Source organism: Xenopus laevis, chromosome 1L (assembly GCF_017654675.1).
Source record: "Xenopus laevis strain J_2021 chromosome 1L, Xenopus_laevis_v10.1, whole genome shotgun sequence".
Taxonomy (NCBI): Eukaryota; Metazoa; Chordata; class Amphibia; order Anura; family Pipidae; genus Xenopus; species Xenopus laevis.
In genome coordinates this window covers 207,218,332-207,237,141 of record NC_054371.1, presented here as the reverse complement: position 1 = coordinate 207,237,141, position 18,810 = coordinate 207,218,332, and the positions used below count along the sequence as shown (strand labels likewise).

Below are 18,810 nucleotides of genomic sequence, written 5' to 3'. Positions count from 1 at the left end.
TACTACAACCTGCCTGTAGAGGTTATTACCCAAGTGGCACAAAATAAATCCTGCCCAGAATACTCATTAATCTTACTACTATCCCAAAACTGGAAATACCACTGTCACTTGCACAATGTTAGACAACCCCAGACTTGTTTTTTGCCACGTGCATATTTAAATATATATATATATATATACACCAAGCCAAGTGTGAGAGACGGTTTCCTCTGAGAAAAGGCAGCGTTTTTAAATAGGGCCCAACTGTATTTTCAGGTGGGAGCACAGTATAAAAAGTCAATATTCTCCCAATTCAGAGAAAAATTAAATAAATTACATTTTATTGAGCTATTGCTCATGCATCCCCCTTAAAGGGGAACTAGAAGCATTTTGTTTGTGTAATGTGTATTCATGCATTATCATTTCCAAACCACAAATGGTATTCAGCCTTCATGCACTCCGCCCCATAAAAAATCTAGTTTGTGTAGCCATCATCTAGCTGTAATGTAGAACATCTTTTCTGGAAAACCCAGAACCAAAAAAAATTATAATCATACTAATAATATTAGTCACTTATTTCGTAAGGCGTGTGCCCGATTCATAAAGCACGTGTTGTTAATATTCTACATGTATCTTCTTCTACATATATGTATTTTTAGTAGATTTACAGAACACTGGAATTTTCCATTCCAAAAAGAATTGAAGAAGAAAGGAATTTTTTGTTTGGGGGAAATCCTCCCCAAAACTTCACTAATCTCCTATGTAACTGCAGATTTAGAATCACGGGATTTAAAATAGGGTTGTGGAATTATGGGCAAATTAAAACATTTTGAAATACAGTTTGTACTTTTTTTTTAGCACCCCACAAAATGTCTCAAGTAGAAATGTACCATTTTGTGGGAGAGGGGTAACTACAAACAAAGTTACAAACATGGGTAACAGAAATGTATGTGACCTAAGCCTGTTGTGTAGTTCAGTCCTAATACAGGAGAAAATGTTATCAGAATCTAATCTGATAACATTTTTGTGCAGCCAAAGAGCTTGGTATCAGAGGTTGTGTTGCTTGGGAATAGAACTGTGATAAAACAAGAGAATGGAAGAAGTTGGCATCAAGTTCATTTTAATCTTGTATCAGTGTCACTATATTTAGGCGCAGTACCTACACGTGAGGCAACTGCTTGTACTCAGTACATTTTGACATGTAGAATACCTTTTATAGACTCAAAATCTATTATTTACATTGTGTTGACAAAGTTACTTTTGTGGTCACAAAAAACAATTTACAATTAAAGAATGTATTTTTTTCCAAACAAAAAGCATTCAGTATACATAAGCATATTATAAACTCAGAGGCATCAATTTACAGTCACTAAAGACTGGGAGAAAGTGGGTGTGGCACCTGGGAGGAGCCAATGGGGCAAATTTACTAAAGGGCGAAGTGACTACGGCTTCCCTGGCCTTGTGTAGTGTAATGTAGTTACTGCAACATATAAATCCATTGTACTTTAACTTCCCGCCGTATGCTAATTAGGCATCGCTAGCATAACAAGTGTTCGGAACCCTGGACGCAACTTCGGATTTTCGTGAATTAGAGTTGTCCTGGCGAATCTACGCCTGCCGAAGTGTTGCGATGTCAGCGAAGCTGCCATTGGAGCAATTTCGGAGGTAAGTAAATTTGCCCCAATGACTCATGCGCATGAGCACAAAGCCCCGCTGACATCACAAAATGCTTACAGCAGGTGTGTACAGGGTCTTCCACGGAAATGAATACTCACTGTGCATTCCCAATTATAGCTCAGATGGGGAAATTAAAAAAAAATGGGAGAATGGCAGATAGTGACGGGAGTTAGGGGGGAAAGGCTTGCAAACAGGTAACTCCTTGGGGGCATTGACAGTTTTGTAAACCTCATAACTTTGCCTGCATGAATTCTATAGCCACAGAATAAAATCTGTCTACTGAAAATGAAAGATAGTTTTAGGTTGCAAAATGAATTTTTTTGTCAATACAAACATGTATTTTGTTGCTAAGAATCCATTTTTGTATTCATAGAAAGGATTCTGCGCTGACAATGTGGTCACCGGCATATTTTCATTCACAGAATGAATTTTCAGAGCACAAAATATGTTAGGGCTCATTTACTAGACTAGTATTTTGTGCAAAGTGAAAATAGTGTGCTGTGTTTTTCTACCGTTGCACTTAATACTAAATAATAAGCATTAAAATACTGCATTCCAATAGCTTATTCGAATATGAAGGTTTCAGTACACAGGGAGAGTAAGTAGAGACAATTAGCCCAAACAGGTGAGGTATTCTACATAGGAAAAGAGTGTTATGGATAATAGTAATAACTGGCAGGAATCCAACATATTGTATCATTTGATAAGCGGGATTTCCTTTCGGGATCAATGGATAATGCCCCACGGGGTCACAGGAAATGTTTACTTCCCGCAGTCATACTAGCACCGCTCCTCCATAACAGCCTGAGTCAAGAACAGACACCAGGAATTAGAAGTCTGTTGCAAGAGCAATATATACGGAAGATCACATCCTGATGAATAGAGTAAAAATTTATTTTACCAAATATTCTGCGTCAAGCACCTGCTGGGTGTTCTTAGCAAAATAAAACAATAATTGTCAGGGATAAATGCCACAAATGTCCCTTGAGTAAGCTATACTGTCTATTGGGCTGCCATATGCATGGCCAGTAACCTGCCCCCTAATGCTAGGTTAGACCTGAGACTCATTCAGCTGAATAAAGACAAGAGACTCAGAGATTAGTAAGGGACTGGTGGGTCTTTTACAGTTATTTATAAAATGCATTTCTGTATGCAGTTTGCACAATTTATTTATACAGGTATGGGACCATCCAGAATGCTCGGGACCTGTGGATAACGGATCTTTCCATAATTTGGAATCTCCATACCTTGCGTCTATTAGAAAATCCCAATCGGCTGGTTATCCCTCCAATAAGGAATAATTATATCTTATTTCGGATCAAGATGGGAGATGGCTTTTCTGTAATTCATAGCTTTCTGGATAACGGGTTTCTGGATAACAGATCCCATATCTATAGCTATACAATGCCAGTAGGGTAAGTTTCCCTTTTACTCCACTATAAGCTGCTCCTGTTTTAATGTCCATCAGTGGCAAACTGATCCTTGACCCCCGCTTCATCATATCTGTATCAAATAACCGAGCAGAAGCAATCTATTTGCCTTCCCAACACTGTCAACAGGAGTGAAACTCTGCCAAGGTAAATGCCAGGGTTGTTGGTAATGAGGAAATCTTCCCCCAGGTTATCCCTTAGTGATAGCGGAATTTTGACCACACCAAGCCAAGATGTTGGCTATGAAAATACTGTGTGAGCCATCAGCTTCATCACTTTCCAATAAAGGGATGGTTCACCTTTAAGTTAATGTTTTAGTATGTTATAGAATGGCCAATTCTAATCAATTGCTCTTCATTATTTATTTTCTAAAGTTTTTAAATTATTTGCCTTCTTCTTCTGACTCTTTCCAGCTTTCAAATGGGGGTCCCCGACCCCTTCAGAAAACAAATGCTCTGTATAGATACTAACTTATTGTTATACACTAGCTACTTTTTATTACTCGTCTTTCTATTCAGGCCCTCTCCTATTATACCATTCAAATCAATTCATGGTTACTAGGGTAATTTGTACATAGCAACTGGATTGCCGAAATTGCAAACTGGAGATCTACTGAATAAAAAGCAAAATAACTCAAAAAACACAGGTAATACAAAAATTAGAACCAAATGCAAATTATCTCAGAATATGACTCTCTGCTAAATGTTGACTCAAAGGTGAAGAACCCCCTTAACAAATCTCTAGAACTGGCCTTTCAACAAGATTCACAGTTCAGTGAAAAATGCCTTCCCGTAGTGCTATATCCCTTTGTGCAGACAAAACAACAAGGGCTATTATCCAGCATCCCCTACATTTCCTATATGTGGTGCCCTGCTATACATGGGGTCCCTCATTTTTTGGTAAAACTTTGTTTTTGACCATGGTGATAAACAGGGATCAACTGTAATCAGTGGCTCTCTGTAGACCCGTCGTATGAAATGTTTCTTATCCAGAATGATCCTGTATATATAAAGTAACATAGTACCGCACTCAACGGGAAAACGTGCGAAAAAATCCTTTTCCAATAGGCGCTCTCTCTCTATATATTTTGCTCCTGGTGAATTTTTTCACCCATCACTATTCACCATTTGATAAAATAGCGAATGGAGAAGTTTATCTGTGGTAAGCTCTCTCTCTCTCTCTCTCTCTCTCTCTCATATCAGAGCTTAACACAGATAAACTTCTCCATTCATACCTGTGGGATTTTAGATACGTAGTATTTATTTAATGGTGAATAGTGATGATACATAGCATTTATTTAATGGTGAATAGTGATGGCCAAATAAATTCGCCAGGCGCAAATTCGTGGTGTATTTCCCCGCCGGCGAATAAATTTGGGAAAGTGCTGCAAAAATTTGGGCTCGCGTCAGAATAGTCAAGCGCATAAACATTGTCGCGCGTCAAAATTATTCAGACGCCCATTGACTTTAATGCATTTGGCCAAAATAGGCACACAGGCGTCAAAATTGACGTAATTGACGTCATTATTATTGACATAATTTCACACTATGATAAATCTGCCCCTAATATTTTCAGTTTAGTGTATATATTCCAACCAAACCCCTATGTTAATGATCCATACATATTCATTTTACCAAAACCTGGTGTGATTGCACGAAATTCAACTGGCTACAAGAGATTATCAAATCACTCAAAGATCCAGAATTACATGAACCTTTTAACTTTAATGGTCCTTTAAACTGATCCAACCTGGTGCTTTTGCCAATTCTACAATCCCTGGCTGATAAGCTGAAAACAAAGGTTATCCTAGAAGCCCTGTGTATACAATTTCCTAAAGGTGTGGGCCACTCCTAAATATTGTATTGCATCTTTTGGCTCTGAAACATCCACAAGGTTTATTAACAACCAGTCAGATGTTGGCAGGTGACCAGTAAAAGCTGCCTGAGGAAATCTTGCACAAGGTCTAGTAACCCATAGTAACCAATCATCACGTAGCTTTTACTGTTCACCTGCCAACAAACCTTGTGTACACTTCAGATCCAAGTGAAACAATACAAACATTTCTGAATATAAAAGTCACAAAGATTGTGTAAGGTCTAGTAACCCATATTAACCAATGTAACTTTTATAAAATTTTGTATATCTATTTAAATACAATTTATGGTTGGTAAATTCAGCTTTCCTCTATGTATTGTGCTTGGCGCATCCAAACACACAGCAAAGCTCAAATGTGAGATTCTTCAAAAAAATGATATATACCGAATTAGTAAAAGTAAAAAAATATTTATTCGGACAAAAGGCGTTCCATGCCTGCTGGGGCATTTACTCATAGGCATCCAAACATACCCCAATATCAACCCCAGATTATTCCTCCCCAAGGCTGAACCTCTATAAGAGACCAAGCAACAATGATAACTGTAACCCTGGCATCAGGTTTTATTCTCCATTAGATTGTGTCTAATGCAGCTCTTCTTAACCTATAGTTCAGGACTCAAAATTGGGGTATTCTTACTGTGTATAGTTTATACCTTTCACAAATTGAATTTTGTTCCTACAATAAAACATAGTGGGGCTCATTTATAAACATTGGGCAAATTTGCACCTTGGCAATAACCCATGGCAACCGATCAAATGTTTGTTTTCATTGCTCAACCTGCAGCTGGCTGAAAAAAAAAGCCAGTCACTGATTGGTTGCTATGGGTTATTGCCCATGTGCAAATGTGTCCAATGTTTATAAGGGTGGTGGCACACAGGGAGATTAGTCGCCAAGTGACAAATCTTCGTTACTGCAGCGACTAATCTCTCTGAAATGCCTTCCGGCCAGCAAGAATATGAATCGCCAGCAAGATGGCATATGTATCTATTTGGTTTTTCCGAAGTCACCCAAAGTTGCCTCACAAGGAAACTTCAGGCGACTTCGAAAAACGAAGCATAGCATATGCCATCCCAATTCGCATTCTTGCCCACAGGAAGGCATTTCAGGGGGATTAGTCGCTGCAGTAGCAAAGATTTGTCGCTTGCCAACTAATCACCACCCGAAATGAGCCCCAGTATATAAATTACAAGCCAAATGTTGGGGCACAAAGCAGATTCCACAAGTTTATTGGGGTCCCCTTACAAAAGCGCTGGTCTTACAAAAACATAAGTCAAAGTGAAAAATATTAAAGGAAATAGGGAATATTAATAAATATATAAATTCTCCACTCTAACCTGTCTTGGTTTATGAAGGGGTCAATAGTTTACTGTACCTTGCAGTTTTGCCAAGGCTGCCATTGTCCTAGTCTGGCTGGCCACAAGCCTCCTATTCATCTACTATAACCATCATTTTGTGCTATAATATCCCTTACAGTAAACCAGCTGCCAAGTGGGAGTTGTCTCATGCCGACAAGGATTTGGATATTGGATAGCAATGAATAAGTAGAATAATATGATGGTTATTCTAACCCTAATACTATGCCAGCAATTTGGGTTTTCCCATAACAATTACCATAAAATGTAGACAGATGTAGTATGAAAATAACGCAGCCCATCACTGAATTACTGACAAGCCAACTAAACAGTGACAGGTAAGCGCGACACAAGGGCAATTCAGGTACAAAGTTGTTTCCTGTGCTTTAGCAGTTGCCCAGATATGACACAAAGAGACACATTGTTCATAAATTGCAGAAAGACACACAATGACACACAATGAGATGGTTGTTTGCCTTTGGACGCAGGCATCATTGAGTCACCCAACCATCATGGAGACGGCAGTAATTCTTAAACATCGCCTTGGCCATAAGAGCCACAAAAAACTATTCTAAACTGTTTGTCTAACCATAGGCAAATAGACGAGTTTAACGTAATTCTTGTGCTTGTTCCAGGCACTAATGCCATTGACACAGATATAAAGCAGTGCGAGTTATGAAACCAGCGGGTTTGTGTACAATATCTCTTTGTCTCCAGCTTGCAAAATATTCATTAGTACGTAACAGCTCAGTGCTATGGACAGAGAAAGAATATCTACTCTCCTTTCATGCAATAAATGGTGCCAGTTTGTATGTAATCGTCTGGTCATGTTCTGGGCTTTTGGTTTGCTCTGCTAGCCTTTAAAGGACCAGTAACATCAACATTTAAAAAAAAAAAAAAAAAAATTGTTAGTATACATCGAAAAAAAAAACCCACCAAGACAAATTAAACGTTAAAATCGCAAAGTCTTTATAAGAAATAACTTACCGATCGATCCATCGTGCAATGCTCTATTTCTCCTCCCTGCCTTCCTTATAGGAGATAGCCAGGGAGGAGTAATTGAGCGCCGCACGATGGATCGTCACCCTGTTGCTTTTTCTGAAGAGGAGCGGAAGCGGAGTTTCGGTAAAGTTATTTCTTAATAAAGGCTTTGCAATTTTAAAGGTTAATTTGTCTTGCTGTTTTTTTTTTATGTATACGAACGAATTTTTTTAAAAAAAATTAAAGTTGGCTACCCATTAAAGGGATGGCTCCCCTTAAAGTGAACTTTGTATGTTATAGAATGGCAGCAATTTTTTTTTATTTAATTTTTTCTGTGTTATAGTTTTTGAATTTTTTGCCTCCTTCTTCTAAATCTTTCCAGCTTTCAAATAGGGGTCACTGCCTCCATCTAAAAAAAACAAATGCTTTGTAAGGCTAAACATTTAGGGGCAGATTTACAAAGCTCGAGTGAAGGATTCGAATTAAAAAAACTTCGAATTTCGAAGTGTTTTTTTGGCTACTTCGACCATCAAATGGGCTAGTTCGACCTTCGACTACGACTTCGACTACGAATCGAACGATTCGAACTAAAAATCGTTCGACTATTCGACCATTCGATAATCGAAGTACTGTCTCTTTAAGAAAAACTTCGACCCCCTAGTTCGGCAGCTAAAAGCTACCGAACTCAATGTTAGCCTATGGGGAAGGTCCCCATAGGCTTGCCTGTGCTTTTTTGATCGAAGGATATTCCTTCGATCGTTGGATTAAAATCCTTCGAATCGTTCGATTCGAAGGATTTAATCGTTCGATCGAACGAATAATCCTTCGATCGTACGATCGTACGATTAGCGCTAAATCGTTCGACTTCGATATTCGAAGTCGAACGATTTTAGTTCCTAGTCGAATATCGAGGGTTAATTAACCCTCGATATTCGACCCTTAGTAAATCTGCCCCTGTTACTGCTACTTTTTATAACAGATATGGGATCCGTTATCCGGAAACCCGATATCCAAAAGCTCCGAATTAAGGAAAGGCCCATAGACTCCATTATATCAAATACTTTGTACTTGATCCAAACTAAGATATAATTAATCTGTATTGGAAGCAAAACCAGCCTATTGGGTTTATTAAATGTCAAAATGATTTTCTTGTAGTAGGTATGAAGATCAAAATTACAGAAAGATCCATTATTCGGAAAACTCCAGGTCCTGAGCATTCTGGATAACAGGTCCCATACCTGTAGTAATATTTCTATTTAGGGTCTCTCCTTATTCATATTCCGGTAAATTATTGAAATAAATGCTTGGTTGCTAGGGTTAATTGGACACTAGCAACCAGATTACTGAAATTGCAAGATGGAGAGCTGCTGAATAAAAACAACTCAAAAAACCTGGTACTAAAAAACGAAAACCAATTGCAAAATTGTTTCAGAATATCACTCTTTTTATTATACTAAAAGTTAATTTAAAGGAGAACAACCCCTTCATTTTCAACACCAATTCTGTCATAGGAGGGAACTGGTTCTGTGCTTGGGTATGGCTTTATTACAACAGAAAACCACTTTAGATCTTTAGAATAATTCTTTGCTTTGATCATACAGGAAAAAAATCAAAACGACTTGTGCATACAAAGCCCTGGAGTTTGGTGCCATAGTTGTTAAGAAAACATTTCAGCATTCTGCATCCTGTGCATATTACAATGATTCCAGTAACACAGACATCATACAGTAAGCAGGGCTAGCCCAGGCATTTGTGTTGTTTGCTTTCAGTGCACCAAAGGAATTTGGGGCTCCCCGTAGTGGAAGTGAATCATGTAACACTGGCATCAAGATGTGTGTGAACCAAAGAGGGAACACTGATCTGCAGTAAGACAGGATCATCAATTGGCTCCTTAAAGGAGAACTAAACCCTAAAAATGCCATAATTTATATACTGAACTTATTGCACCAGCCCACAGTTTCAGCTTGTCAATAGCAGCAATGATCCAGGACTTCAAACTTGTCACAGGGGGTCACCATCTTGGAAAGTGTCTGTGACACTCACATGCTCAGTGGGCTCTGAGCAGCTGTTGAGAAGCTAAGCTTAGGGCTCGTCACTAATTATCCAGCAGAAAATGAGGTTGGTCTGTAATATAAGCTGATGCTATAAGGATGATTATATTATTATTACTAATTGCACTGGTTTCTTTGCTGCCATGTAGTAATTATCTGTATTGTTTACTAATCAGTCTTATATTGTGATATTTCTATTCTATGTACTGTATATTGTGAGTGGGACCCTAAGTTCAGTAAGTGACAGCAGCACAGAGCATGTGCAGTGAATCAGCAGAAAAGAAGATGGGGAGCTACTGGGGCATCTTTGGAGACACAGATCTTTACTGCTAAAGGGCTGTGGTTGCCTTGGGCTGTTACAGAAGCACAAAACATAAACATTTCTAGCTACTTCTTTACTTAGGCTTTAGTTCTCCTTTAAGAAATGTACTATGACAGCTGCATTTATTATATTTATCCCCTTCAAGTGTAAACTATGGAACAGACGGGCTGTATTGCTTCAATGATGGCAGGCCAAAGTATGGGAGAGCTCCGATCAACTACGTCCAATATGTATCATCCAACTCATGTTCAATTTCATATCCTCCGCCAGATCATATACAGTAGGGATGGGAAACAACTGCCAAGGGGTGTTAACCTTTGAGTTAACCATTTGTATGATGTAGAGAGTGATGTTCTGAGACAATTTGCAATCAGATTTCATGTTTTATAATTTGGGTTGGATATCAAATGGTACATGGTCACTCTCTACATCTGCCATTCCTTGCTCTAGATTTGCAGTAGACCATAATCCTATTTTTTTTTTTGCTTCAATACAGTAGGATTCTATATATTCTATATTTGCCAGCAATCTTGGAATGAACAAGGAGCCCCCTAATATTAAAATGTACACAGAATTTAATGTTCTTCTTTATTTGAAATTGTGCTCACAAACCCATTCCATGAGAGGGTCACGTTGATTTTGCTTTGTACGCAGTGTGACGGAGATCAAACTAGAGCCCTGAGGCGTACAAGAAACAGCACTTAAAGGGAAACTTAAAATACAATCCAGCTAATTAGTATGGGCCAGTCCTTCTTGAATTGTCTCATTCATAAAGACCATTCTACGCATACTGCTGCCTACTGATCTCACAATACAAACAGTAAAGCCACAGTAAAAACCAATCTAAAGTGCCATATTATTTTAAAAATGTCAGTGTGATTCTTAAAGCTGCAAACGCTCATTGTGACAAACTGGTTTTAATCAAAAGACAAAATAGTAAGAACAACAAAGGGAACCACTGAATCAAGTGCCTACTCCTACTTCATTTAAGTGATTCTTACTTTAGAAATAAGACATAAGCTCTGCCTTAAGTAATACAAAGATATGGTGACTTTGGTATGTAAAGGCTGGAATGCTGATATGCATGAATGTGATCTATATATTAGTATACTGTCTGATCATACAACATGGTCGCAATATAGAGAATGGAACGCAACTGCTTAGCAGTGTATTTCATCCATTACACCACTTCTGCCTGATTTATTTAGTGTATCGCTGTCAACTGGGTGAGTATGTTACACATTGTAGCAGTGCTCCCTATAGGAGTATGTTACACACTGTAGCACTGCTCTCTAGATGAGTATATTACACATTGTAGCACTGCCCCTGAAGGCGTCTGTTAAACATTGTAGCACTGCTCCCTAGATAACTATGTTACATATTGTAGCACTGCTTCCTAGATGAGTATGTTACACATTGCAACACTGATTCCTAGAAAACTATCTTACAAATTGTAATACTGCTCCCTAGATGAGTATGTTACACATTGTAGCATTTCTCCCTAGATAACTATGTTACACATTGTAGCACTGCTTCCTAGAAGAGTGTTACACATTGCAACACTGCTTCTTAGAAAACTATGTTACAAATTGTAGTACTGCTCCCTAGAAGAGTATGTTACACATTGTAGCACTTCTCCCTAGATAACTTTGTTTCATTTTGTAGCATTTCTCCCTAGATAACTTTGTTACACATTTTAGAACTACTTAAAGAGACAACCTGTGCGGTCAGGCTGGCGCAACACTTTAGAAGTTTTTGTTGGGTGGTGGACTGAATGGTGTTTAGAGTGCCACGCTGTCTGCAATACTCTTGTTTCTCCTCCTTTACTCTGCCAGAAGCTTATTTATTCTATATACTCATGCCAGCCCCACCACCTTCAGTGATGTCAGCAGGATCGGACTGGGGGGCCCGGGCCCACCGGGACTACTGTCCAGGAACAAACTTGTTGAACAAACTGATCGGGAGAGGGGTCTGGCCCGGTGGGGGCCCATTAAGGGTCGGGGCCCACCGGGTTTTTTCCCGGTTTCCCGTTGAGCCAGTCCGACACTGAATTTCAGAGCAGGGTGGGTGCAGGCATACACGTCAGGCATTACACCAGGTCAAGTTATTTTCAGGTTGAGAGAGAGGGAGGGTCGTGTGGGATGATGTATTACTAGTGCGGAAGCTTTTATGTCCCAGCAAACACCTGTGCAAAAACAAGTATGGGATCTATTATCTATTATCCAGCATGCTTCAAACATGGGGTTTTCTGGATAAGTGATCTTTCAGTAGTTTGGATTAAGTCTGCTAAAAATCATTAAAACATTAAACACCATAGGATTGCCACCAATATGGATTTCATGCAGTTTAGTTCCCATTATGGTACTGTTTAATTATTACAAAGAAAAAGGAGTATTTGCTTAAAATTGAGTCTATGGACATTGGCCCTCCTGTAATACGCAGCTTTCTGAATAACGGGATTCCAGATAAGAGATCCCATACCTGTAAAGATTGAATGACAGCTCTGTAAAAATAGAGCAAGCCGCGTACCGGCCTGCAGAATAAGCTCATGTGGTGCTGGTAGATACAAGATGTGAGGAGCGTGGCTATAATAAAAAGTTAAAGGAAAACTTTACACCTAAAATGAATATTTAAGCAACAGATAGTTTATATCAAATTAAGTGGCATGTTAAAGACTCTTACCAAAAATATATATTTAAGTAAATATTGACCTTTTACATCTCTTGCCTTGAACCCCCATTTTGTGATGGTCTCTGTGCTGCCTCAGAGATCACATGACCAGAAATACTGCAGCTCTAACTGTAACAGGAATAAGTGTGGAAGCAAAGACACAACTCTGTTTGTTTATTGGCTCATGTGACCTAACATGTATGGTTTTTTTGTGTGCACCGTGAATCATAGGATTGCAGGGGGCGCCCTTATTTTTTAAAATGGCAATTATCTATTTAGGATTAACCGACAGCACATATTACTAAAAAATGTTTATTATTATGAAAATGGTTTATTTACATGAAGCAGGGTTTTACCACAAGCTGTTTTATGCAATATCTTTTTATAGAGACCTACATTGTTCGGGGGGTATCGTTTTCCTTTAAGAAACAATCTATGGATGGTCTATTAAACAGCATGTCCTTGTGCTTGGGAGGCCCCTCAGCTGCTGTTTCTGAGTTTTCCTGCTTCTATCTTCAACTCTTTTTGGGATGAAACCACAAAATCCTCTGACAAAACACCAGAGGACTTGTCTTTCCCTTGATTTAGAATGAAACGGCAGCTGAGGAGATCATAGCAGCAGAACTGTCAGATGGAAGGGGACCAAGGGCACAACCCCATGAAATAGGCTGCTGCCTTGTCTCACACACTCCCAATGTCCTCATATGGTACCGAGCCTGCTGGATTTCCCCCTGTTTATACATCACTTGACAGATTGCATTGGCTTGGCAAGGCTTGCTCCCATTTGTACATTCCTAGGTACTTGCAATTGCTTGAAATGCAACCAAGTTTCCAAAAAAAAAATAACCACCCAGAGATGACTTATTATTCGATTGATCTGTGTATATAGTAGTATATAGATATAAATAAGTAAATATATATTATATGTATATATACACACACACACACACAAACACACATACAAACACATAATATACAATATATATATATTACTACTCAATGAATTCTTATTGACCTATCGCCTGTCAGGTTAACTGAAACAGCCCAATAGATACAGGATTGGTTCTCCTAGCGTAAATAAAAACTCAATAACAAGGGAAAGTAAAGGTACCAATAGTTTGCGCTCTCCTAAATCTATATAAAAATCATAATTATATAACGTAATTAAAACAGCATTATAAAGGATAAAAACAACGAGCACTGGAGAGTGATCTATTAAATTAGGGCAGCAATTAGGGGCAATAGCTTATGATGGCTACATAGTGTTCATTCTCTGTGATTTATATCATACATAGTCATGTTTATTAGTAGGTCCTGTGTTAGTGTTTTTGGGTAGAAATCCCCCCTTATAAAAAGTACCTGGAATATAAAGACACCCTGTACAGCATGGATTCCCTTAATTTATTTCCATATTTAACATCCATGGCCTGAAAATAAACGAATAGTAGGAGCGTAGTGCAACTGAGCAAATTATGGAGTGAATAGGTGGGAAAAGTAGGGCGAAGCACTCCCCAAAAAACATGTCTCAAATTTCCCCTATTTCCCTGGGTGTATTCACATAGAGGAGAAAAATGTTCCCTCACACCTGCTCCCGCTTCCAATACTTCCTACTGGCCTTCTAGGTAATTTTGTATAATTACAAAATGACTCATCTATTATAATAAAATATTTTTACACTGATGTGACATCACTGCTTATCACAAGCTGCCAGTGTCTAAAACAAATATTTACCTCTGTGACCTTAAAGAAATTATTCAGTATAAAATAAAAACTGGGTAAATAGATAGGCTGTGCAAAATAAAAAATGTTTCTAATATAATTAGTTAGCCAAAAATGTAATGTATAAAGGCTGGAGTGACTGCATGTCTAACATAATAGCCAGAACACAACCAGGTAGTAACCAATCAGTGACTTGAGAGGGGCACATGGGTCATAACTGTTGCTTTTGAATCTGAGCTGAATGCTGAGGATTAATTGCAAACTCACTGAACATTTATGCCCCATGTTAGTCGCTGAGTTAGAGATCTGCAAAGCAGGAAGTAGTGTTCTGGCTATTATGTTAGACATCCAGTCACTCCAGCCTTTATACATTACATTTTTGGCTAACTAACTACATTAGAAACATTTTAGGGTTTAAGGTTTAGGCAAGGGTGAAGTGAAAGTCTAGGATTCACTATAAAAAGCTTCCAATCAATATCCCGGCTCCAGTTGGTTTCACTGACGTTTTTCCATCCACTGCAAAGCAGGCCACGTTTATCCATAAATACATACACTGAAATAAAAGGGTACGATTTAAAATAATGACGTTTAACCTGCTACTCTGCAGATGTTGTGGAGCTATAACTGTCAGCACTGGGTTATCATATGATTTGATCAAACACGTAATTGAATGCTGGAGAGCTGCAGGGTGAATATCAGACATATACTAACATACACCCTACTAATACTAACCCAGCCTTTGGCCCTCTGACTCTTAGCCCCAGTTCCCAGCATTCTGCCAGCCAATGACCAGCATCCGAAATTCTTCCATCACGACTATCACCAATGCACATGTTCATTCGTATAAAACGTATTAACCACAAATGTGATTTTCATGTTGAACATACTAGAGCCATCCATTTACAAATTCTGTAGGGATGGAAGTGCTCATGCATACGCCTGGTATATGGAGGGAGTTCCCATGTGTATGCCTGGTATATGGAAGTAGTACCTACGAGTATGCCTGTGTATAAGGAGGGAGTGCTTATGTGTATATAGGAGGGAAAGCTCACCTGTGTATAGGGATGGAGTGTACGTGTTTGTCTGTGTATAAGGAGGGAGTGCTTATGTGTATATAGGAGGGAAAGCTCACCTGTGTAAAGGGACGGAGTGTACGTGTTTGTCTGTGTATAAGGAGGGAGTGCTTATGTGTATATAGGAGGGAAAGCTCACCTGTGTATAGAGAGGGAGTACACATGTGTATGCCTGTGTATAGGGATGGAGTGCTTATGTGTATATAGGAGGGAAAGCTCACCTGTGTAGAGGGAGGGAGTCCATTTATGAACATAATGTGAAACCACTTACATTCTGTCCTGACTACAAAAGGAGGAACGTCTGCAGCCCAAGCGCTGACCTCTGAAACAGGATCCTGTGTTTAGCGGACAGTTACACAGTCTCTGCGGAACATCTTATCCCTGTGCTGTTAGTACGTATGTGGCCCAGAGCTGGATGACACTGAGAGAAGGGCAGGCAGTTCTATCAATGGTGAGAGAGTGGACATTTTCCAGAGCCGCCTGATATCAGACCAGTTATAGTCATCACACCTCTCAGTGATATTTTTAATGTTGGCAGGGCCCACAGCAAAACACTTGTGGGGCATCAATCCCATTTAACTAATGTAGGTCTTTTCTAGCAGCAGACCTTCAATTGTTCTTAAACTATAACTCCCACAGTGCTAGGGCTACTAGTTCAACACCAGCTGAACTGCTACAGTTTGGGCATGAAAAGTGAGGTTTTTCTGCTACCCCATTGACTTTCTCGGTAAAGGGTTACTTATTCGTGATATTTTACACTAACTTGCAACTGGTTACTGCTGGTTGCTAAGCTGATAACCCCTAGCAACGAGCAGTAGCTGGCATATAGAAACACTATGAGAGGGTCAGAGTAGAAAGAGAAGCATTAAAAACAAATTACAAGACAAGCCTGGCTTTTCAATCTATTCTGCTTTCTGGATGGCGGTATCACTAACCCTAGCAGTCAGAAAGTATGCCAACTACATACCAACATGCCATCATTGCATTGATCCAGTCTGAATCAGGAGAAGTCATTGCCTAATGCTCCTGATGCTCTAGAACAGTGAACCCCAATCACTAGCTTGTGAGCAACATGTTGCTCTCCAGCCCTTTGTATGTTGCTCCCAGTGGCCTCCTACTCCTATTCCAAGTGCTTATTTTTGAATTACTGATTTGAAGGCAAGTTTTGTTTGCATAAAAACTAGGTGTACTGGCAAACAGAGCCTCGTGTAGGTTGACAATCCACATAGGGGCTACCAAATGGGCAATCTCAGCGCTTATTTGGCACCCCAAGAACATTTTTCATACTAGTGTTGCTCCTTAACTCCTTTTTCTTATGAATGTTGCTCACAGGATCAAAGAGTTGGGGATCACTGCTCTAGAAATACAACTACCACCATTTCTGCCTACTAGGGGAAACTGGGAGTTGTAGTCTTACAAATTGGGGTGCATGTTCCAGAACTAAGTGTATAAAGAAAATATAATATCTATGTTCATACTGTACTACACAGATGCTAAACTACAGTTCTCAGCCCAACCCTCCAGCCACTTTACTACAGTTTCAAGACACAAAAGAACAGTTGTTACTGTAAATAGGGATCATCTTCTCATGTCTATTAGCGCTCTTGTGGGATAAAACTTGTGGGATCTGCACTGCAGAAACAAACAGCAAGGAATATTCTTTTGCTACCTGTGTTACATAGTAACGGACTTCTATTTGTCAAGATCAAACCTGTGCCAATAAAAGCCCAGTGTTTCTTTAGAAGGGGCGAAAAAAGCTATCCTGCCCCAATAGGGAAATGGGGGGTTACACATGGATTCAACATTAGCGCTCCATTTTCATCCTTATTAAAGAGGCATCCGACCCTGCCTTACATGTATCCACTGTATCTGCCACACAACCATTTCTGGGAGAGATTTCTCCAACTTCCCAGCTCTCACTGTAAAATGCTATTTTCTGTCCCGTAGTCGCAGTGTAAAATATTTTAGATGGGTATTAAAGGCCTTTAGCTGGGCATGTGCACAGGGAATAACACCCCCTGCAAGTGCTTTTTCAGCCAGTCCGGCTTCATGATTATAGTCATGAATGATTAACGCTTTCCGTGCCTTAAAATAGATACTACGATTAAATTCTGCCCCTGTTGCCAACTTCTACACCAAGTATACTTAACGAAGCTCTAGTTGAACTAGAGAAATGTACACAGGTATTTCACCATGGCAAAAGCTGGGCCCAAAATTTGGGAGACAGATATCAGGGAGGTGCAACCCCGCCACCCTTCGGCTATTGCTAAATTGAAACTTCCTGCATCTTCCATTGCACTTCAACAATAACTGTAGGGTGACAGGTTGCACATTATAACAGCCCCTGTTATGCTGGGGGCCCAGGCCTCATTCCCTCTCTTTCCTGCCAAAAAGCTTCCCAATATTTTACATTAAATATTAGAGTGCCCAAAGAGTTAACAAGCTTCTTCAGGAGTACAATTAAAGAGATACACACTCTATCTAGATCTAGATATAAATACTTTACCAAATGCCATCTGCCGTCCGCAGGGAGCTGGTGGATCTGGATCTCGGCTTCAGGATAATGCTCATTTTAATTAATGTAACAATAGACGAAGAAGGGAGCTGGTGCAGACTAGAATGTGCCCGCTGTGCCTTGTGCCATGCAATAATCCATTGGAAAAAAGCAGAGAAATGATTGTGAAAGTTGGGTCGTGCTGACAGCGAGAGCTCCCTCCTGCCTGGGCTGGATCCAGCTCTGTGTTAGGAAGTGACAGTGCCTCTCTCTTGTGTCTTGAATTTCCAGGGGAGGAACTGCACTTTGAATGGATTCTCCATGTAGGTCACATGAAGGCTCAGCTGCTGAAAGAGCCTCTTAACGTCTCTTTTCTCTGCAGTCTCCGGGTCTTATAAGGCTGCCAGGAACTGGGTCCCGCACACCCACAGCCAGCGTGGAAATACATGTAGGGTAACCCACAGACAAACAAGATCCTTGCACGCCAACAGAGTTGCTTTTCTTTTTCTCTTCTTTTTTCTAATCCACTGCACACGGGATTTACCTGTGAAATCCGCCCACTCCGTCAGGACTTAACTTCCCAGACTGGGAGTCTCTGACTTTCAGGCTACACTGCACTGGGTCATGTAAACAATAAACATTACTCACACACAGCTCAATGACTGATGTCACAATAAACTGCATGCGGACTCCAATAAACTATATCAAACGGAAAACAGAGCCCAAAATCAGCTTTTACTGCTCTCGTGGCTCCAAGCACGACACATATTTTATGTGCAAACACATCGAGTCGAGTGGTGTAAAAAAAAACAAAAAAAAAAACGACAAACTGGAATTAAAGGGCAAGTTCACCTTTAAATTAAGTTTTATGGAGAAAATTATATTTTTAATCATTTGGAATTTAGTTTTTATTTTGTTATTTTTTAATCATTTAGATTTTTGTTTTCAGCTCTCTAGTCTAAAATGTAGGTACCTATTTGGTTGCTAGGGTTCTGTTTACCCAAGTAACCAGGTTGTAGCTTTGTTTGATTTCATGAGCAAAAGTGCAATCTGGAGGTACATTAAAACAACAACAGCTACAAGTAACTGACCGTATGACAGGGATGAAAATATTACTTGTCTATATTAGAGAAAGGAGCTTCTGATGCAGCATTGCAACCATAGAGCTGTTTCCAGGACAAACCTA

The 18,810-nt window shown here is 39.5% G+C and overlaps 1 protein-coding gene across 2 annotated transcripts in view; it reads right to left on the bottom strand.

Annotated features, from left to right (window-relative positions):
• LOC108718232 (cAMP-specific 3',5'-cyclic phosphodiesterase 4D) overlaps positions 1–18,239 on the bottom strand; it is a 143,179-nt gene extending 124,940 nt beyond the window's left edge. Inside the window, exon 1 of one of the 2 annotated variants that reach the window (XM_018265923.2) lies at positions 17,637–18,239. In XM_018265923.2, coding sequence (XP_018121412.1) covers positions 17,637–17,701 — 65 coding nt within the window. In that variant the 5' untranslated portion in view covers positions 17,702–18,239. Of the gene's footprint in view, positions 1–15,401; positions 15,535–17,636 lie in introns of those variants that run through there. The other variant, XM_041569245.1, reaches the window with a different exon arrangement.
• Positions 18,240–18,810: the final 571 nt, after the last annotated feature.